The sequence below is a fragment of the Hylobates moloch genome, unplaced genomic scaffold (genome assembly GCF_009828535.3).
Source record: "Hylobates moloch isolate HMO894 unplaced genomic scaffold, HMol_V3 SCAFFOLD_8, whole genome shotgun sequence".
Taxonomy (NCBI): domain Eukaryota; kingdom Metazoa; phylum Chordata; class Mammalia; order Primates; family Hylobatidae; genus Hylobates; species Hylobates moloch.
This window is the reverse complement of record NW_026652283.1, coordinates 8579882-8603150: the sequence shown is the minus strand read 5'-3', so window position 1 is coordinate 8603150 and position 23269 is coordinate 8579882. Positions and strand designations below refer to the sequence as shown.

Below are 23269 nucleotides of genomic sequence, written 5' to 3'. Positions count from 1 at the left end.
CTTCACCAGCAAACACAGTCATACAAAAGAAAGAATTAGTAACTTGAAGACAGGTCATGTAAATAGTTTAATTAAAGGTGAAAAAAGAAAAAAATTAAAGAAGAGTGAAGAAAGTATAAGGGACCTATGGAATACCATCAAGCATGCAAATACACATATTATGGGAGTCCAAGAAGGAGAAAAGAGGGAAATGAGCAGAAAGCTTATTTAAAGGAATACTGGAAGAAAAATGTAAAAGCTAGAGTATTGGTGGCAATATGGGGATAGGAAAATCCTCATGCACTACTGGTAGAATTGTGGTGTGATGCAACCATTCTGGAGAGTTATTTGTCACTATTCAGTCACTTAAGTACATGCCTCTCATACAACAATCTCACTCCTGTGTATGCATCTTGCAAGAGGATTTACCTGTCTCAAAGGGTATATGTGAAAAGATATTTATCAAAGCATTATTTGATCATGGCAGGGCAATACAGACAATCTTGTTTTTATCATTAGGAGAGTGGAAACATTAAACGTCTTGGATGATCACCAAAGAGGGCTATACTGTAATAAAATGCAATTAATAAAATACATACATATAAACATATAAACATGGGAAGATGTTTTAAAACTAGCAATAACTAAAAAGAATAAGAAACAGGCAAGGTCTTTTTCCAATACTGTTTATATAAAATAAAAATACACACTTAGGACTTTCCTTTCCAGTAATGGTATACAAGGTAATTGAGACCAAACTTCCCACTTAAACTAGGAATGGTTGGTTATATGTGTGTGTGTGTGTATATATATATATATATATATATATATATATATATATATATTCATTCACTGGAGGTATTGAAAAGCAAAGACTGTGAAGAATTATGAATCCAAAGTTCAGAAGCAACATAGCAACCCAAAGGGGCAATTCTGTGTTTAAGGGCACTTTCCCCTTAGGGTATTTAATAGATTTAGAAGCACATTTTAAAGTCTTTAGTAAATAAAATTGCAGCTTCTAGAGTCCAAGGCTCACCAAATTGGGGCAAGGAGATGTTCCTGATAGACCCTTTACATATTGTGTTGAGATATTAAACTGAAGGTATAATTCAAATGGTCCGTAAACATATGAAAAGATGTGTGAAGTCATTAATAATGAAAATTAAGGCAAGATACTGCTTCACTCATCAGATTGAGAAAAAGTAAAATGCCTAGCAGAGTAAAATGATGGTAAATACATAATAAACTGAAAATATCCGCTGTTGCAGATGGGTATTCAAATCCATGTAACTCTCTGAAGAGCAATTTACCGATATCTGATAGATTTCAAGATGTACATACATATATAGCCTATAACCCAATTTCTGCTGTATACCCTAGAGAAACTCTTGCAAATATGCTTAAGTAGACGTACCATATTTGTAGCAACATTATTTGTAATGCTGAAAAACTATGAAGAATCCAAAATCCAGCACTAGGGGAATAGAGTAACAGGTTCGGCCACATTCATACAATAGAATGTCACATAGATGGTCGTTAAAATTAATAAATTTTATCCTCATTATCAATGCTAATAAGTCTTAAAATCATAATAGTGATGACAAATTTTACAATATGTGCATACCACTTATATATATAAAATACAAAACACAAAATTATGCTGTATATTATTTACATAAATATGGATTAAAAACATAAACACATCTTGAAGAATACATATCAACTTCCTAATCCCACAACATTGGGAGGGAAATGAGATTGGAGAGAATTACAAAGGAAACTCCAACCATATTTGTCTTGCTTTATTTCTTTTTTTGGGTTGGTGGATCTGGTAAAAACTGGAAAAGCTGCTAGACAAATTTGAAAAGAGCACTACCATTGCCATCCTTCATTTCTTAAGAAGAAATGATCTTAAACTTGGCAAGTGTTTAATTTTATTAAAGTTGGGTGCATGTAAGGTACGAGTGCTTTTTTATCTTGCTCTCTATATTTGTGAGTATATATATATAAAACATTTCATAATTTAAAATAAATTATTTCATTCTATGATAATGTGACAAAAGAAACAAAGATGTGAAATAAAAACTAATGGGAAGGAATCCACTTTAAGCAGTGTGGCCAGGAATTTGCTCTCCAAAGAAGGGATGATTAGGCTGAAATATGGAGAAAGAGAAAGTTGATTTAAAAAGTTTCAAGCAATACAGTATGTAAACAGACAGCAACGTCTGCAGTCTAGGGATGGCATTAAATCTGCTGGTGGTTTATATGTGATCATCATTGTACTACAAGTTCTATGGGAGCATGGATACCGAATATCCTGTTCAATATTGTATTTTCATCACCAGAATATTACTTAGCACACAGTATGGCTCAAAAAAAAAATGGTTTAAGGGACTCAAATGTTAGAGTGCTCAGACAGTAGCAAGAACAGATAGGAGCAATTAAGCATCTGATCAGGTCAATGCTGTGAAATAGACAAGGGTGATCTTTGATAACTCCTTTCTAAAATCTCTTTGACCTTTTATCTCTTTTTCATTTATCCTCTACTCTTGAAATCCTTATTTTGTATCACTTTCTTCCAGGACCATGTACTCAATCAATTGCTAAAAAAAAAAACCCCAAAACCCTAAAGGCTGTAGTTATAACTCACTCAGTCCCAGAAATGAATCTGCAATGCATGAGTTACTATCATGGTAACATGTCCCTGACATTCTTTGTCAGCATCCTTTGTCTCCTGCTTGTAAGGATTTTGAAAGAGATGGAGAAAGGTAGGTTGAAGGTTCCTCATCAGGAGGTTTGCTGTCAAAGCTCATTCTAAATGGAATACGAATTTTATCCTCCAGACATGCCTCAGTACCTGTCAGAATTTAGCCTTGAGAAAAATGAGGCAACCACTGAGAGTAATGACCCTTTTAGGGAATCTGTGCTCAATTCTGAACTCTATTCAGAGGCCTTGGGGTGGGGTTTGTTTGCACACAGTGGCTGCATAAAGCCTGGTAAACTCGGCTGGTCTCCAGGGCGAGGCTGAGGGCAGAGAATTGAACACAACCCTGAGATTTATCCCTCACAATGGGGAAAGACAGAAATCTTCACTTATGTCTCATGCTACTTCTTATCCTGCTTTCTGCCAGTGACTCAAGCTCTGCAGAACCGTAAGTCTCACTCAAGACCCTTTCCTCCAGAGTGCGTTTCAGTCTCTCCCTTATGTCTTCACTTTGCCTTCCTTTGTAAATGCCACCTTTCCACTCATTACGATACCTTCCAAATATAAGAAATTATTCCAGTTAATCCCTTGTTTATCTTTCATTTATCCTCTCTTCTTGAAATCATTTTTTCTACACTGGGCCAATCAGAGTCGTAAATACAAGTACTCACTAGGAAGCATGATTAAATAAAACACTAGATCCCACATTCACAGAACCGTTCTTTTGGATGGAAGGCACTGAATATAAAGATATTCAAAATGTATAGTGAAGTGCAACTTAACATGTATTGTAGGCCATATATATATACGTATATATATACATGTGTATATATATACGTATATATACACGTATATATGTATATATACATGTGTATATACGTATATATACATGTATATATGCATATATACATATATACATATATATACATGTATATATGTGTATATATATATATACAGAAAGTATAGTTCCTTTATTTTTCAATCATGTATCAAGTCTTCACCAACAGCCCCCAATGGGGGACTAAAGCGGGGGAAATAATTTTAACCCTATCCAGTTGTAAGTTGGTACAATTCAATAATTGTAAGACTTCTTTTCCACCTCTCCCCAGTTCCTCTCCTCTGTAGTGTCTAGAGGACTGTGGTCTCTATTAACTCCTAATAGAGAAAAGTATCAGAGTCCTTGGTCTCAAAATTCTGTGTCCTTCTTGGCTACTGTCAATCTGTCTTCTTCTTACTTGCTAGCATGCACTGTTGAAGTTTAGCCATCTGGTTTCTCTTGTGTGTTCAGGAACCAAAGTCCTCTCTAACTGACTGTCTCACTTCAGCTGTTTCATATCCCATAGAACTCCTACCTTTGCATCCTGCCTCAAATACTATGGCTATTGTTTCAACACAGCCTGTGATGCAGGGTCACCTTGCCCCTTTGCAGTCCAGGCCATTTAAGGTCCCTGGCCTTAACCCAGCTGCCTTTACATTTCTTCCAGAGAATGGTGAGAACTCTTGGGTCCAATAATAGCACATAGGCACTGAGGTGTCCTGGAGAGGTTCAACTTCTACCTCTCTCCTGCATACCCACACTGTACTTCTAGATGCCTATCATGTCTCCTGTATTCCAGACTAATACAGGGAAGTCTTCAGAGTCCCAAATGGGGAAAGGGATAAGGGGTCCCTCTGCTCTGTGTGTTACCCTTATTTGTCTAATACAATTAGCCTTCTTCAGGCCAAAGTGCAGAAAGCAGAAATAAGGACTTCAATCCAGTAAGTCTCCTGCTTTCCTCAGGCTTTTTCCTTACACAATTTCCTGGCAACCAGTAGGGGTACATTTCTCCCCCGCTATCCCTCTACCTCATCTACAGCTGTGGGCGCTACTACTTCCAGCTGCACTCCATGCAGAAAGCATTTGGGAATATGTGGAGGCTATTTTGCTTTCTGAGAGCAGACTGAATGGATAAAGTGAGTAGCGTGTATTGGGTCAGAAATATTAAGCAATTTGTGGTTCTGGATGCAGTCCTACACTACATAGGACCATGCTGCCATTGAAACCTTCCTTTTACATTGTGTCCGCCACTGAACAAAGAACAACAAGCCTCATGCCCTAGTTATCACAAGCAGAAGGGGTGTTTTCTCCCTTTGTAAGGAGAAAACTTAACTTCATCCCTCCAGAATTAACCCTTGATGTGATAAATGAGAGAGATTGCCAAAAAGAACCAATAGCCATTCTCCCCTGCCTTGGGGCAGTAAGCTTCAGAAAGATGAAGGCTTCAGGGGAATAAAATGAAAAAGAGAAAATTAAAAGTTATTACTTTAATATTTGCTACATTTAGTCCCTGTTAAAGGCAAATATTTAAAACACAAACATTCATGATTGAGTAATATATTAAAATATTTTAGCAGCTCACTACCAGTGAAATCTTGGGCAAGTTTGTCAACCTGGATTTGTTCCAATTTCAATATCTATTAAAAAAATATTAACTGAACTCATATAAAATAGTTCTTTAGCATATCAAATATATGTGGAATTAACTTTTAATTATTTTTTTAGACTTAAAATGTATAAGAATAAAAATAGTAAATTAAATTATAAATATACATATACCTTCTTATTAAGATCAAAGAACTAAAGGAAAAATTTTTGGATGGGGAGCTAGAAAATGATACATTTTTATTATTTATTATGCTGTTAAAAGAGCAGTGATCAGGAGATCAGAAGCATCCAGATACCAGAAAAAGATTAGACATAAGAGACTAGCTGAATGACTACCGGCAAGTTACTTAACTGCCCTCAGCTTCTCTGCTAGAGAACAAAACCTTACCACTCATACAGCAAAATCATCTGAAACTTGGATGATTTAAGAGTGGCCCTAGAGATTCATGGCATGTAGTTTTGCCCAGGAACACTTTAAAACACATGTAGCAAGACTGGTGTGCTGGAGCAGACTACGTGGAGGATGAGAGGACCAAATTTGAGTTCCAGATTCCACAACTCAATTATCCTTGGATTCTCTCCTCCTAATCTCACACCTATTGATTTTGTAAAGTAACAATATTGGGTTTCTTGTGTCAAATTGCCTGTCCAGAAAACAATTTAAAAAGTAAGAGTTTATGTTGGCAATGGAAAGTAAGGGTAGTAAAATAATCAAAGAAAATAATAGTTTTTACTTGCAAATTTACTCTATAAATGGCCTAACCCTGCAGATATTGAATCATGAATCACTGAATCATTAAAGCTTTGAAGAGTTACATTTTAGTCATGATTTACTGATTTGGCATGGGGGCAGGGATTTTATCCATCTGTTATTGATTCAAGTTTTGGGGACTGATGAGGATCTCATGTTTTAGCTTCCATGAATATGGAGAGTATCATGCATGTTCCTTACAGCATTGCCGGGAAGATTAAATGGCTTAATACAGAGACAGCTTAACAATTCCTGTCATGTGGCAGATACTCAAAAACAGCAACAGCAAAAACACATTCTCTTTCAGCCCATGGGAGTTCAGAGTGTGGAGAGATTATATTGAATTGGAGGCTTCTGGAAAGTGACAGGAAAATACGGAATGGAGGGCATTACAGACAAAGGACACTCATCAATGAAGCTAAGGCAAGAATGTGAGGCTTATACAAGAAATTGCCTGTGCCTCTGAAAAACTGAGAACTTTCAACAATTTAAATAAAAAAGAAAAGACTTTTCAAAATAATATGTACTTTTAGTACCCATATAAATTTTTTTTTTTTTTTTTTTTTTTTGAGACAGGGTCTCACTCTGTCACTCTGAAAGCACTGGTGCAATCATAGCTCACTGTAGACTCAACTTCCTGGGCTTAAGTGATCCTTCTTGCCTCAGCCTCCTGAGTAACTGGTACTACAGCCATGCACCACCACACAACCAGACCTGGCTGAATTTTTTATTTTAATTTTTGTAGAGATGGGGGGCCTCACAATGTTGCCCAGGCTGTTCTCAAACTCCTGGCCTCAAGTGACTCTCCTGTCTCCGCCTCCTAAAGTGCTGGGAATTAGGTATAAGCCACTGCTCCCAGCCTGAACCTGTTTTTTTTTTTTTTAATTAAAAAGATAACCTACCCACCCATGTGATTCTGAAACAAACATATGTTTATAAACATGGACATACTAATATTAAATTATTAATGTTGATTGCCTCAAGAAATTGAGCATAAAGGGAAATGATAATAAAATACAGTGTGTGTTTGTGTAGTGTGTGTGTAGTGGGGAGTTATGCATGTAAATAATTGACAAAATTTTCAAACTTGTTGATAAAATATTGACTTTGACTGAGCTGTATCTGAGGAGCCTAAGAGAAACAGCAAATACTTTTTTTCAGTGTTGCTGATACTAAGAAAATGATTTTGCAATATACGCATGTGTTATTTTGTGTAATGATATATGCTTACTGAAGTTCTTTCAGTTGAATTTCTGTAAATCTAGTCATGGTGTTCATTTCAAAGTGATGTTTGTCTCGACAGATTTTAATGTAAGTCCTTTTTAAAATGAATAATCACTCCCAATTTATTATATGTGTGTATGTTTGTGTGCATGCACTTTTATGGATATATATTCAAGAATTCAGATTCTTTTTAAAGTTCAAAGTTAAAGTTTAAAGAGTTCAGATTGCTCTTTAAAGCAAGGAATGCCTGTGAAATTGTAACATCTTGGAAAGCAATCTCCAGTGTTGTATGGCTCCAGATTGTGTGGCTGAGGCATGTCTGATGAGTAAAAGATAAAATTTTTGTGCTAATATGTGACAGAACCTCCATTGACTTAGTCCATTGACTTTTGGAATAAAACTGATTGCACCAATTAATAGATATTATTATGAAAACACATTTATGGATGAAAATGCTTACTATCATCAGTTTTTCTCTAATTTAGACTTCTTCCTTTCCCAGGCAATATATGGTGCTGGTCCCCTCCCTGCTCCACACTGAGGCCCCTAAGAAGGGCTGTGTCCTTTTGAGCCACCTGAACGAGACAGTGACTGTAACTGCTTCCTTGGAGTCTGGCAGCGAAAACAGGAGCCTCTTCACTGACCTGGTGGCGGAGAAAGACTTATTCCACTGTGTCTCCTTCACTGTGAGTGCTACGGTGCCAGCTGGCTGTCCCTGCTTGATACATTTTATTGAGCTCTATAGGTCATGGTGATGGAGCTCTGGTGTGCAATCCGAAGGAATGACTTTAAGAATGTAGTTAGGACTTCAGGGGCCAGGCGCGGTGGCTCACGCCTGTAATCTCAGCACTTTGGGAGGCCAAGGCGGGCAGATCACGAGGTCAGGAGATCGAGACCATCCTGGCTAACAAGGTGAAACCCCGTCTCTACTAAAAATACAAAAAATTAGCCGGGCGTGGTGGTGGGCGCTTGTGGCCCCAGCTACTCGGGAGGCTGAGGCAGGAGAATGGCGTGAACCCAGGAGGCAGAGCTTGCAGTAAGCTGGGATCGCTCCACTGCACTCCAGCCTGGGCGACAGAGCGAGACTCCGTCTAAAAAAAAAAAAAAAGAATGTAGTTAGGATTTCAGAAAGGACTAAAAATAGTGATTTTCAACTATTAAGGAAGAAAGCATTTTTTACCAGAGTAAGGAAGAAATACTCTTCTAAATTTCATTCCTAAATAATAATCCTATTGCCCACAAAAATTCCATGACTTAGAGGAGTTTTCTAGTTTTGATTGTAACTGTCTCATTAAGGATCAGGCTGGACATTTCCTAGAAATAGATCATATGAAAATTTCATGATAAAAACTTTGCATGCAACATAATTTTTTGCACATGCCGGATACCCTAAGCAAACACCTAGTACCTCTTTAAAGTTGCCTAACTTGGGATACTCAGCTCCTATGCGCTCCCATATTTTTTCAGAGATGTTTCTCTCCATTCCTTCAGAATATATATACTCAGTTAAAAGGCATCTAATTCAATAACTAGAGCTCTAGGTGAACTCCATGGAGATCTGGGTTCTATTGATGGCCACTCTTACTGATACAATTCCTCTATCTCACATTAATATCTTCACTCTTATGTCTGAAGAAATTGTCACACCTTCCTTCTCCTTGGTGAAGCTGAAGGAGAGATAGGAAATAACAATGACTGAAGAATGCAGAGGGAGAAGACTGCACAGTTCCTCAGTAGTAAAAAAATCCTTTGCTTTTTAGCTCCCAAGGATCTCAGCCTCTTCGGAGGTGGCATTCCTTAGCATCCGGATAAAGGGGCCTACGCAAGATTTCAGGAAGAAGAACACAGTTCTGGTAAAGAACACCCAAAGTGTGGTCTTTGTCCAGACAGACAAACCCATGTATAAACCAGGACAGACAGGTAAGTAGGGAAATTCCACTGTTTGGGGCAACACTGAGAAGGAAGGGCCACCTGAACCTCCAAAGTCTCCATTATCCTAGCCCCATAGCCTCCTGTCTTATTACCCAAATTGCCTGCTTTATCGTGTCTGAATCTTATCAGAGAACTACTTTTCCAGTAAGATTCCGTGTTGTCTCCGTGGATGAAAATTTTCACCCTCGAAATGAACTGGTAAGCATCCACTATCTGTGGTTTGGGTTGGGGGTGGAGTGGGAATACTCACCCAGAGTGAGGTAGAAAGGTACAAGAAAAGCGAGAGGATGAAAGACACTTGTTTTTGAACTTGGCTCCAGCCTCAGCACAGATTTGCAGTCTTATACAAAACAAAAATTGAGGGACAAGAGATGAGGAAGTTCTTTCTCTTACAACAGTAGTTAATCAGTCTGGCAATAGCTGCATTAGTTGCTCTGAACACACTGCATTAAGAATATTAAAGAAGCATAAGAAAAAAGGCACTATTCATATGCATACTTTCAAGGAATTTATGATTAAAAAAGCAACAAAGAATTATACTTTTATGAATATATAGGTATATACAATAGACCATATTATAACTTTATTATATATTCTATACATATAGTATAGAAATATATTATACACAAAGACTTTTTTATGCTAATTGAATTTCCCTTTTTTCAACTTACCTTCAATATTAGTGCAAAGGAACAAAGCTGCTTTTAATAGGTAGAAAATAGACAATGTTGAAGTTAGAAGAAATATTCTTGGTTTACTTTCAACCAAATGATTCTGGGAATTCTCTTTCTGTTAGGTCTAAATCATAATGACATATAACTCTATTAATATCTATTTCCCAATTTATGAAAGTAAGCAGTATAGTCATATTATTCACTAGGAGAATTTTAGTATCCAAATAATATTAATACTTAAAGATTCAATAATATCATTCACCAATAATTTTCAGGGAAATGGCAACACATAATAGTAATTATTGAATATATTGTGTATGCTCATCCTAGAACTATTTAATAATTTCCCTGAGATTTTTTCCAGTTCTGTGATGTTTCTTGTTGAATTTAGCTGCAGATAGTATTCTTCCTCAGTATGTTGTTTGATCACAAGTCTGAATTTGTAGCCTTTGCTGGAATTCTAATCACATGTCTTCTTTCCTTTTATCATATAGATTCCACTGATATACCTTGAGGTAAGTATCAGAAAAAGTGTCTTATAAGGAAATTAGTACTTTTAGAGAGTAGGAGGTTCTGATAATACTTCAGACAGATGAACTACTCTAAAAATTTTCAGATCTGAACTCCTCCTACTCCCAGTTGTCAGGTTGATTGTATTTTCTCTTCCTTCTGTATTTGTCTTTCCAGAGGCAATGCTAATTATCACCTTCAAAATCATTTGAGATGCTCAAGGACTATTGTGACTAAATGATTACTGCCCATACTTCTTGTTTCCCTTCAGAACCCAAGAAGAAATCGAATTGCACAATGGCTGAGTCTCAAGCTAGAAGGTGGCCTCAATCAGTTGTCCTTTCCCCTCTCATCAGAGCCCATTCAGGGCTCCTACAAGGTGGTGGTACAGACAGAATCAGGTGGAAGGATAGAACACCCCTTCACCGTGGAGGAATTTGGTATGGATTATGGAAGATGAAAAAGGCATAACATTTTGGTTCCTAGAGTGTGAGCTCACTTAAATCCTTTGAATTTCCCGTAGATACGTTGAACTTGCAGTAGAGTCAGACTTACCTGCTTCTAAGACCATTAGGATGGTGTGAACACAGAAGCTCATAAGAGCTTGCTAATTTTCAGTAGCAAATTACGCTTTGCCAAGCATGAAACTTCTTCTTTCAGTGAAACCACCATCATTTGTTAGTGTCGCTGAGATCTGCTGTGCTCAAGAAGTCAGTTAGATTCTGTATGAATTGTTAAACCTTACCATCTTAAAGTTGATACATTGGAAAATAAATCTAACATTCAGAGTAGTATTTTGGGAAAAATTATAGACATACTGAAATTATTTGTATTTCCAATAAATGTTTACCAATCTTCTTTATTCGTATTATCTCTATTAACAGTGCTTCCCAAGTTTGAGGTCAAAGTTCAGGTGCCAAAGGTGATCAGTATCATGGATGAAAAAGTGAACATAACAGTATGTGGAGAGTGAGTTATATTGTTTTTATCTAAAATTTTATATTTTGCCTTAATTTTGAGTGATTATGTAGGTACAAAATTATAAATTTACTTTCCCTCAGCACTTTTGTAATATTACTCCATTGACGTCTTTTTATTTAATGACTTACTATTAAAATTTTCAAATACGTAAAAGAATAGAAACACACTTAATTATGATTTAACAATAAACATCTTTCCGTATTGTTTCATCATATATTTTGCTTTAACATTTTAGGATAAATCACAAAGATCATGATGTTTTTCTGTATATGCAGTAGTATGTACCTCTAAAATACAGAGACATTTTCCACTTCCATGACACCATGATCACTTAACAAAATTAGAAGTAATTTTCCAAAACTAATTCCAAGTTTACAGTCAAGTATCTTCAATTGTCCTAAAAATGGTCTCATAAAGCTGGGTGTTCACACATTGGTTTTGGTTATTATGACTCCTAAGTACCTTTTTTTATTTTCCAAACTCTCTACAATGGAAATTTTCAATCACGTGCAAAAGTTAACAGAGAAGTAAAATACAATTTCATGTACCTATCACCTATTTTTAAAATTGTAAAATTTGCCAGGTTCTTTTTGCCCCATTTCCTCCCCTACAGTAGTTTTTTAGCTCTAATATTTTAAAGCAAGCCATAGGAATCTATAAATATCTTAGAGGTTTAAAAGTCTATAACCTTTTTTTAATGACATTTCACTGAAGATCATCAGTTGGCCTCTAGAAGTCTTGCTTGCAGAATCTGCCTGTTTGTTTTCTCATGGAACATTGAATTAATTATGCCTAATCTTTCCTCTGGGCAATTTTAAGAGGATACATTGAATGTTTTACATTGATCTTTTTGATAGAACAATTGTTCAATAACCAGAAATAGTGCAGTGGTAGAACAAATTGCTTAATAACCTGAAATAATCTCTCCCCCAGAAATTTCTACTCCAGGAAATTTCACTTTCTCCTTTTCTTCATATGTATGCCATAAATACTAATCCTGTCATTGAGGAAAGAGGATGAGCTGATACGATGGACTAAAAATGTGACAGAGAAGCCTAAAGATCACAGGTCACAATTACTGGGCAAAAGCCAATGATTAGGATTTTATAGAAGTGACTTAAACATAATATAAATGATCCAGTGACTGATGTCATGATTATGAAGGGTACTAGACTCAGAATCGGCAGCGATGAGTGTGCCTCCCCTGTCAGAATTTACTGTTTTAACTAGGCATTCTGCTGCTTCTCTGCACCTCCATCTCTTAAGCAGTAGACAGAGGGCATGAACCTTACCTATGAGGTTTCTTTCCACTGTTGCCCTCTGTGATTACAGATACCTCTTACCGTTCCTTTTAACCTGAAGAAGCAAAACTGATTGCCTACAAACAAACAGTCCCAGAGGGAGCATGCAGGGTAAAGGAATATGCCAGCCTAAATATTATATACCGGAAACACCAAAACGCCTAGGTCTCTGCCTCATTTCAGCCTCAGAGCAATGACCAAGGAGTTATGTGTCTAACTTAATAGTGCCGTAGTGCAGATATCTATATCTTGGAGATATAGTGCAGATATATATCTTGGAGAAGCGTTTCAGAATAAGCTGCTTTGATTCTATCTTTTTATTTGAAGTAATTTCAGAGCTATTTGCAAATAGGAAAGAAAACCAATGTCCAAAACAAAATTATTGCGTATTATTCTGTTACCCATTATCTAATGAGAGAAAGGAATAATATAACATGTGCGCACAAACATAACCCCACTAATTATTTTGTGTTTACATGCCTCATGGTGTTCCTAGGCTTCTTTTTCTCCCTCTCTCTCCCTTCTCTTCTCTGTGCATTTGTGTAAGTGCACGTGTGTGTGTGTGTGTGTGTGCATGCATTTTGTGTTAGATTTGCTTAGTTATTATGTACTTATTTTTATTCAATTTGTCGTCTACATTTGCTCACTTGGTATACAGAATAAGCTTTGATATTACTAAAACAAAATAAAAAAGAATGATAGAAAAGAAATAAGTCAAAAGGAAGAAATTTTTTTTAATAGACAGAGTCTCTCACCCATGCTGGAGTGCAGTGGAGCAATCTTAGCTCATTGTAGCCTCGAACTCCTGGGCTCATGTAAATCTCCCGCCTAAACCTCCTAAGTAGCTAGGACTACAGGTGCATGTCACCATACCCAGCTAATCTTTTTAAAAATTTTGTAGAGACTGAGTCCTGCTATGTTACCCATGCTAGTTGGGAACTTTTGGCCTCAAGTGATCCTTCTTCTTGGCTTCCCAAAGTGTTGGGGTTGCAGGCATGAGCCACCGCACTTGGCAAAAGAAAAAACATATATATATGTTTGCATATATATATGGCTGCATTGTACCACCACATTCTCTTTGGGATTAAATATATATGTAATATAATCTATTTTATATATTTATATATAAAATAGATTATATTATATTTATAGAACATAAATATTATATAATAGATTATATTATATATTATTAATCAGTACTCTAATAATAATTATTTTAATGAAACATATATTATATATTTATTATATATTTTATTATTATATATTATTAATCAGTACTCTAATAATTAATAATTTTTTAAACATATATATTATATATGTTTATATATAATATATAATATTACATATGTTTATATAATATATATTATATTATACATGTTTATATATAATATATTATATTATACATGTTTATATATAATATATATATTTATTTATACATTTTTATATAATATTTATTTATATATTTTATATATAATATTTATATATGTTATATATAATATTTATATATTTTATATATAAAAATTTTATATATTTTATATATAATTTTTATATTTTATATATAAAAAATTTATATATGTTTATATATAAAATATATATGTTTGTATATAAATATATTTTTAATCATAATAATTATTTTTAATTAAATAATATATTAAATATATAAAAATATTTATATAAATATATATTTTTTTAATCCCAAAGAGAATGTGGTGGTACAGTGCAGTCAAGTTTCAAAGGTTTTAATGGATAATATTTCTTGAGGGAGACATTTTCCAGACAGGTTTCTACTTGGTGGGCACCCAGATGATAAAGTTGTGTAGGGAACTCTAAAGAGGAACAGTTCTGTGGAGTAGTGGTAGTGGAAAATGCAAACAGCCATTCTCAATTCCTGATTTATTTCTTATGTGCCAGATACACCTATGGGAAGCCTGTCCCAGGACTTGCAACTGTGAACCTGTGTAGAAAATTATTTCATGTTCGTAATTGTGATAAGCCCGAGGTCTGTGAGGAATTCAGTCAACAGGTTAGTAGGCGGTATTCTCTCTCAGTGCTATCACTGTTTACAACCAGTGAGACTCCATTTTACTAACTAGAAAGAGGGCATCAGGACAAGCTTGTCCCAAAATATCCCCCACCAAAAAAGGAATTTCTGTTCTTAGTCAACAAGATTCTCATCTGGACGACTAACTTTGGAGGTCACAAAGCAGATATGAGTAATAAGTTCTTGAAGGTCAATTAACATGCTTAATGCAAAAAAAAATGTTTTCTTGTCATTAGAGAGAGAATAGTAGATTTAGTGACTATTGATCTTAATCAGTTTGACATTTATGGTTTTTGGTATTTTCTCAGCTCAACAGCAATGGCTGCATCACCCAACAAGTACACACCAAAATGCTCCAGATTAAAACTATGGGCTTTGAAATGAAGCTTAGAGTGGAAGCCAGGATCAGAGAAGAGGGAACAGGTGTGAGTAATGAATGAAAATGGGAAATAAAACAATAAACATTACTTTACTTTCCATAACAAAATAAAGGTCATTTGTAAGAAAGAAATTTTATGACTAAAGTAACTTCTAAAAGTACTGACTCTATATTTTTCAGACCTGGAAGTCACTGCAAACGGGATCAGTGAAATCACAAACATTGCATCCAAACTCATATTCGTGAAAGTGGATTCACACTTTAGACAAGGAATCCCCTTTTTTGGACAGGTAGGATATATCGTAATGCACAGGTAAGCAAAGTGTCCAGTTGCACCTAAGCACAGGACACAGTGATGCAGCCCACACTTGGTTAGTGTTATCAGTTAATTAATATGACCAAAACCATGAAACCAAGGAGAAATACTTTCCTTTCTAAATATCACTGATGAAACGAACAGACACATACTAAATTATTATGAGAATCAGAGATACTATTTTAATATGTAGCCTATAAAGATATTTAATGTAATGTGACTTAGTTATTATATCAAACCTCTTCTTTCATGCAGTATAGAATAAATGATATTTCTGTCATGACCCAGGCAGCATCAGAATTTTCAGTTTGTAACATTTATGGCTGTCAGTGTTCTTTTTATATCTGTTGTTCTCTTTTGACATAAATAAATAAGTCTTTAATTTTAGGCATAGGTATTAAAATAGTGTGCATTTCATGGTTATTATTATTACATTTTATATGTTTAACATATATTTTAACGATAATAAAACAAAATATTAATTTTATTCATATTGATAATTAATTTTACCAGTTTTATAATTAGTAAATTGAGACATTTGGCCAGGCATAGTGGCTCATGCTTTTAATCCCAGAACTTTGGGAGGCCAACGGGTGGAGGATTGCCTGAGGCCGGGAGTTCTAGATCAGCCCTGGCAACATAGTAAGACTCTGCCTCTACAAAAAAAAAAAAAAAAAAAAAAAAAAAGGCAGTGGGCTGGTGGCATGCACCTGTAGTCCCAGCTGCTTGGGAAGCTGAGGTGGGAGGATCCTTCGAGCCCAGAACTTCGATGTTGCTGTGAGTTATAATGGCACCACTGCACTCCAGCCTGGGCAACAGAGCAAGACCTGTTGTGAAAGAAAAGAAAAGAAAAAAACAAAGAAAAGAAAAGAAGGAAAGGGGAAGGAAAAGGAAAAGAAGAAAAAAGGGGAAAGGAAGGGCAAAGGAAGGGGAAGGGAAGGGGAAGGGAAGGGGAAGGGAAGGGAAGAAAACATTCTCGTGGATTTTCTTAGCTGGTTTGTTGCAGGAGATAATAATAACGTTATTAACTAACATATATGGAATAATTATCATAACACCAAATATCTTCTAATGTATTTTTATTATTTTAAATGTTTTAAAAATTGATACATCATAGTATCAATTTTGGGGAGTGCATGTGATTATTTAATACATTCAAATAATTTGTGAAGATCCAATCAGTATAACTGAGATATTCATCCCCTTAAATATTTGTCCTTTTTCTGCTAAAAATTCACATTATTCTCTTTTGGCTATTTTTAAATCATAACAGATTATTGGAAAACTATAGTCACCCTACTCCTCTAATGTATTTTTAAATAATTATTTAATCTTCAGTACTACCATATGAAGGAGGCACAACTATTATCCCCCTTTTAATGAAGGTAGAAAAAACTGAAGCACAGAGAAGTTAAGTAACTTTTTTAGTTCTGAGTTCAGAACACAGCCAAGCATTCTAGCCTCCGTCTATGCGAAAAGGGAAAAACAGCCAGTTTAAATTCATTTCTGTTATTCTTATTCCAAGTGTATATTAAGTGGCATGTTGTAGTTATTAAAAATCTCCCTGACTCTGGCCGGGCGCGGTGGCTCACGCCTGTAATCCCAGCACTTTGGGAGGCCGAGGCGGGCAGATCACGAGGTCAGGAGATCGAGACCCTCCTGGCTAACATGGTGAAACCCTGTCTCTACTAAAAATACAAAAAATTAGCCGGGCATGGTGGCGGGTGCCTGTAGTCCCAGCTACTCGGGAGGCTGAGGCAGGAGAATGGCATGAACCCAGGAGGCAGAGCTTGCAGTGGGCCGAGATGGCGCCACTGCACTCCAGCCTGGGTGACAGAGCAAGACTCCGTCTCAAAGAAAAAAAAAAAACTCCCTGACTTTACTGGAAATACTACAAAGTTTCACAGATAAGCTATGTAGGACATGAGGATCCAAATGGAAGGAAACATTTTGTCGTAAATATGAAGGTTTGGTGGGGTTTTTTTGAGAGGGAGGTTGTTGTTTTAGTTACAGCAGCAAAAGCATTTGTTCACATGAGTTCAGTCCTCTCTGGGTATTATTCACATCAACTATCAAGTACTTTTCTTCTTTAGGTGCTTCTGGTGGATGGAAAAGGTGTGCCCATCCCCAATAAACTCATCTTCATCTCTGTGAATGAAGCCAGTTATTTCTCCAATGCAACCACCAATGAACAGGGTCTTGCACAGTTTTCAATCAATACTACCAGTATCTTGGCTAATAAACTTTTTGTCCAGGTAAGTATAGAAAGACAAACCTCTGAGGACAAAGGAAATGTTAGGAACGGTGATATATTCAGAAGAAACACACAGATTGCATTTAAGAGTAAGAAATAAGAAGATATCCAACTTTGAGTTTACAAATTTGAGGATAATAGAATTTCACGAAAAACAATAAAGGCATTAGAAAAGGCATTACAGAAGTGCCTGATAATTTCACTATCATTATCTGTAACATTTTATATATTATGAAAAAAAATCTTATTGATTTGGGTCTTGAACAATATCAGCTGCTTCAGTAATTCATGTAATTTGTTTTATATTATTTTTTCCATGTCTACTTAGAAATTTTGTAAAGTGATCACACACACACACACACACACACTTAATAATACATTGTCTAATGATGATGATCAAAAGATTTCTATAGCTAAAAAGTTTTCATGCTTGTTATCTCAAAGAAGTGATAAAAGACTATAATTTATGGATTTCAGTGTAGATAAATAGCATATAAATTATTTCTGTTTCTCAGTTTCACACGTTAATTCAGTTTAAAAATATGTAATGATGTTTAATGTTTTCTATGTGATAGACACTCACTCTCCCTAGGATTTAAAAGGTGACTAAATAGTGTCCCTACACTTTAAAATTCCTATTTTCATGGAGTTAACAGATCTGTAAATTATTAGTATGATGTGTTTACGTGCAAAAGGTTTTTTTAAATAGGAACTTTATTATGAGAGCAAATAGAAGAGTCCATAAAATATGCCTAATAAATTTAGAAAAAAATAAGCGCACTCTGAAGAAAAGCTAAGGAGGAGTTACTACAAGGGAAATAGAATTGTGCGCTAAACATTATCTGCAAGGCTTAAAGTTTCAGAAATCACATAGGTCTTAAAGGTTGGAAGTCACAATAATGATAAGAGGCATAAATGCTAATTTACTAAGGATTACTATAAACAATTTTGAAGCTCATAAGGTAATAGAATGTTATATTAATACAAACCCTAATTTTAATTAAGCCAATTTATGAGGTAATTCTAATATCTGAAAAATCCCTTTTCCACTTGTTTGAGTTATTTATCATTCTCATTGGGATGTCATTTTTCCTCTAGTTCTGAGGGGCAGGAGGAAAATGTCAAAGTAGTAATGAGTTAGCAGAATCAGGGCAAAAGAGATAAATTTGTGGATGATTTCATTTTAATATTTGAATGTTGGGAAACTGAAAATTCATTTATTTGGCTGTCGACCAGTATGAGGGAGAGCCATAGTGTATTTTAGAGTGGAAGACACCGTTGTAACTATTCATTTTGGTGAGAAGCTAAGGTGAAGAATTTCAAGACAATATTCTTTCTCTGTTTTTCTGTTTACTCAGGTTTACACCGTGCATCCCAACTCGTGTTTTCACTATTCATGGGTAGCAGAAGACCACCAGAGCGCTCAGCACACTGCAAATCGTGTTTTCTCCTTAAGTGGGAGTTACATTCACCTGGAGCCTGTGGCTGGCACCCTGCCCTGTGGCCACACACAGACTATCAGGGCACACTATATACTGAATAGACAGGCCGTGGGAGAGTTATCAGAGCTCAGTTTCCATTACCTGGTAAGGATGAGGCCATGGAATACAATTGCAGCTTATCAGTAGGACAAAAGTGGTCAATAGGCTCAGGAATGTCAAAATAAACTACTTGCACACAGCCACCTTGTGTTCTTGTTGTGCGTCCTTCATTCCATGAGTTTTCTTGAGGTTGATTCTCTCCAGCACAGACTTGACAACTGAAAGCGGGTCACGTGGGGAATAGAAGGCTGAGAACTGTATCCAGCTCTAGAAAATTCCTTTACTGTTTTTTCATTTCAGATCATGGCTAAGGGAGGCATCATCAGATCTGGAACCCACACTCTGCCCGTGGAGTCAGGAGACAGTAAGTATCCTCAGATTCATCTCTCCTTGCTTCCCTAACACATCCTTGCCCTTCCCTCAGTGACGTTTCACAAATGGGAAATCATTTCCATCACCCCTTCACAATAAGAACGACACTCAGGAAAATACTCGTCTTATGACTCTTTGGCATTTTAAAATTCAACAGTCAACAGATATATTTGATTATCTACTCTGTATCAGTCATTCTGCTAACGCACACTAGTTTTTCACTTTAGTTTGTTTCTTCTAACAGTAAAATAAAGCTCTTTTCAAAATCTAAGCTTCCTTCTATTCATCTCCACCCCTAATAAAGTGTGCATTGATTATGTTAATACTGCAGAGAAGAAAAGAGTAATTATCATGGGAAATGGGAAGGAAGAAAGGTGATAGATTTTTTTTTCTTGTGCCAGGCCATGAGTATTTTATATACAAAATTGGATTCACTTCAAGAATAAATTGAGGCCTAGGGAACCAAGATTGTTTTATATTCTAAGTCAAATAATGTAGAGGTTAAACCACTGAAAAGAGAACCCGTGAACATTTTTGTAATTAACCTAAACTAAGGCAAACATTTTACCAATTTCCACCACACCCCTAAGCTAAACTTAATAACCATTAGGATTTGCTCCATGCCTAATATTTTCTATTTATGTGGTTTCTCTTCCTGCTAAGCTGGAAAAATTAAATATCAATTTTTAATTTTTATTTTTCAGTTTTGAAAATTGAAACAATTTTGAGAAAGTTAAAATTTACACGTTATTAATCAGTACTCTAGTAATTAATAATTATTTTAATTAAACATTAAAAACTGCTGCCAGTTTTGAATATCAGTTTTTTCCCAATACTAGTGTAGAGATAGTTAGATATGGAGAATGGACCCCACTGTGTACATTGTTCCTCTTCAATTTTTGTTGAATAATTTTCTTCTAATACTGCTATATGTATCACATTCACAGAAATAATTGAAGGTTTTAAAACATTTGTTTATTTAATTTTTTCTTTTATAATATTTCAACTTGAATTTTATTCATAACAGGAAGAGTCTGTATAAAAATATATAGTAAAATGAGAAATAGTTATTTAATAATTTACTTTGTGAAGATGCCACAAAATTTTATTGAAAGTAGCTGAGTCAACAATTGGAAGAAATTTCTCTATACAGCTAATTAAATCAATTGTTTCATCATAAAACAATTTTAACCACATATTTTAATAGTTATTAATTACCAATTTACTCTTCACCAAAGAATTATTGAAAGCCCTTACACCTCTATGATAAAAGAACAAATTTTGTTCATAATTTGTCTAAATTCAACTTTTTAAAACTTTTCAAATTGTCCAAGTTGAGCTTCCTCATACTGTTCTCTTTTCACACTATTTTTCATACTGTCCAAATTATTATTTCCTAAACTATTTGCCTATTTAATTTTCAGAATTGAGATTTTAAATAATGAAACCTTCTCAATTTTTATTATTTATTATTATTTTTAAAACTTTTATTTTAGGTTTGAAGGGTTCATGTGCAGGTTTGTTATGTAGGTAAACTCGTGTCACGAGGGTTTGTTGTACAGATTACTTCGTTACCCAGGTTCTAAGCCTACTACCCAATAGTTATTTTTTCTGATCCTCTTTCTCCACCCACCCTCCACCCTCCAATAGGCCTCAATGTCTTCTGCTCTCCCTCCTTCCACCCTCCACCCTCAGATAGGCCCCATTGTGTGTTGTCCTCCTCTTGGTATCCGTTATGTTCTCATCATTTAGCTCCCACTTATAACTGAGCACATGGAATATTTGGTTTTCTGTTCCTGCATTATTTTGCTAAGAATAATAGCTTCTAGCTCCATCTATGCTCCTGCAAAGGACATGATAGCATTCTTTTTTATGGCTGCATAGTTCCATGGTGTATATGTACCACATTTTCTTTATCCAGTCTTCCACTGATGGGCATTTAGGTTGATTCCATGTCTTTGCTATTGTGAATAGGGTTGCAATGAACATACGTGCGCATGTGTCTTTATGACAGAACAATTTATATTCCTTTGGATATATTTACCCAGTACTGGGATTCCTGGGTCAAATGATAGTTCTGTTTTTAGCTCTTTGAGGAATCACCACACTGCTTTCCACAATGGCTGAACTAATTTACATTCCCACCAACAGTGTATAAGCATTCCCTTTTCTCCGCAACCTTGCCAACATCTGTTATTTTTTGACTCTTAATAATAGCCATTCTGACTGATGTGAGATGATAATCTCATTGTGGTTTTGATTGCATTTCTCTAATATTCAGTAGTATTGAGCTTTTTTTCATTCGCTTGTTGGCCACATGTATATCTTCTTTTGAAAAGTGTTTATTCTTGTCCTTTGCCCACTTTTTAATGTGGTGGTTTGTTTTTTCCTTGTAAATTTGTTTAAATTCTATATAGATGCTAGGTATTAGACCTTTATTGGATACATAGTTTGCAAAAGTTTTCTCTCATTCTCTAAGTTGTCTGTTTACTCTGTTGATAGTTTCTTTTGCTGTGCAGAAGCTCTTTAGGTTAATTAGATCCCATTTGTCAATGTTTGCATTTGTTGAGATTGTTTTTAGTGTCTTCTTCGTGAAATCTTTGCAGTTCCTGTGTCCAGAATGGTATTGCCTAGGTTGTCTTCCAGAGTTTGTATACTTTTTGGTTTTACATTTAAATCTTTAACCAATCTTGAGTTGATTTTTGTGTATTGTGTAAGGAGGGGATCCAGTTTCAATCTTCTGCCTGTGGCTAGCCAGTTATCTCAGCACCATTTATTGAATAGGGAGTCCTTTCCTTGTGCTTGTCAGATTTGTTGAAAATCAGATGGTTGTGGGTGTGCAGCATTATTTCTGGTCTCTGTATTCTGTCCCATTGATTTGTGTATCTGTTTTTGTACCAGTACTATGCCGTTTTGGTAACTGTAGCCCTGTAGCATAGTTTGAAGTTGGGTAGTGTGATGCCTCCTCCTTTGTTCTTTTTGCTTAGGATTGCCTTGGCTATTTTTGGGCTCTTTTTTTAGTTCCATGTACATCTTTAAATAGTTTTATCTACGTCTGTGAAGGATGTCATTGGTAGTTTTATAGGAAAAACATTAAATCTATAAATTGCTTTGGGCAATATGACCATTTTCACGATATTGATTCTTCCTATCTATGAGCATGGAATATTTTTTCCATTTGTGTCATCTCTGATTTATTTGAGCAGTGTTTTGTAATTCTCATTGTAGAGCTCTTTGGGCAATATGACCATTTTCATATTGATTCTTCCTATCTGTGAGCATGGAATGTTTTTCCATTTGTTTGTGTCATCTCTGATTTCTATAATTCTCATTGTAGAGATCTTTCACCTCCCTGGTTAGCTATATTTCTAGGTATTTTATTCTTTCTGTGACAATTGTGAATGGGATTGCATTCCTGATTTGGCTTTTGGCTTGACTGTTGTTGGTATAGGAATGCTAGTAATTTTTGTACATTGATTTTGTATCCTGAAATTTTGCTAACATCATTTTTCAGCTTAAGAAGCTTTGGGGCCAACACTATGGGGTTTTCTAGATATAAAATCATGTCATCTGCAAACAGGGATAGTTTGACTTCCTCTCTTCCTATTCTGATGCCTTTATTTCTTTGTCTTGCCTGATTGTTCTGGCGAGGACTTCCAATACTGTGTTGAATAGGAGTGGTGAGAGAGGGCATCCTTGTGCCAGTTTTTAAGGAGAATGCTTCCAGCTTTTGCCCATTCAGTATGATGTTGGCTGTGGGTTTGTCATAGATGGCTCTTATTATTTTGAGATATGTTCTTTCAATATCTAGTTTATTGGGAGTTTTTAACATGAAGAGGTGTTGAATTTTACTAAAATCTTTTTCTACATCTGATGAGATAATCA

General features: G+C 35.5%; 1 protein-coding gene across 1 annotated transcript in view; it reads left to right on the top strand.

Moving 5' to 3' along the window:
* The first annotated feature begins 2994 nt into the window (after positions 1-2994).
* LOC116472654 (pregnancy zone protein) overlaps positions 2995-23269 on the top strand; it is a 60290-nt gene continuing 40015 nt past the window's right edge. Inside the window, exons 1-13 of the mRNA XM_032159576.1 lie at positions 2995-3131; positions 7586-7769; positions 8844-9003; positions 9161-9213; positions 10184-10204; positions 10471-10639; positions 11084-11168; positions 14393-14504; positions 14831-14945; positions 15082-15191; positions 17311-17472; positions 18830-19057; positions 19313-19376. Coding sequence (XP_032015467.1) covers positions 3049-3131; positions 7586-7769; positions 8844-9003; positions 9161-9213; positions 10184-10204; positions 10471-10639; positions 11084-11168; positions 14393-14504; positions 14831-14945; positions 15082-15191; positions 17311-17472; positions 18830-19057; positions 19313-19376 — 1546 coding nt within the window. The 5' untranslated portion in view covers positions 2995-3048. The remainder of the gene's footprint in view (positions 3132-7585; positions 7770-8843; positions 9004-9160; positions 9214-10183; positions 10205-10470; positions 10640-11083; positions 11169-14392; positions 14505-14830; positions 14946-15081; positions 15192-17310; positions 17473-18829; positions 19058-19312; positions 19377-23269) is intronic.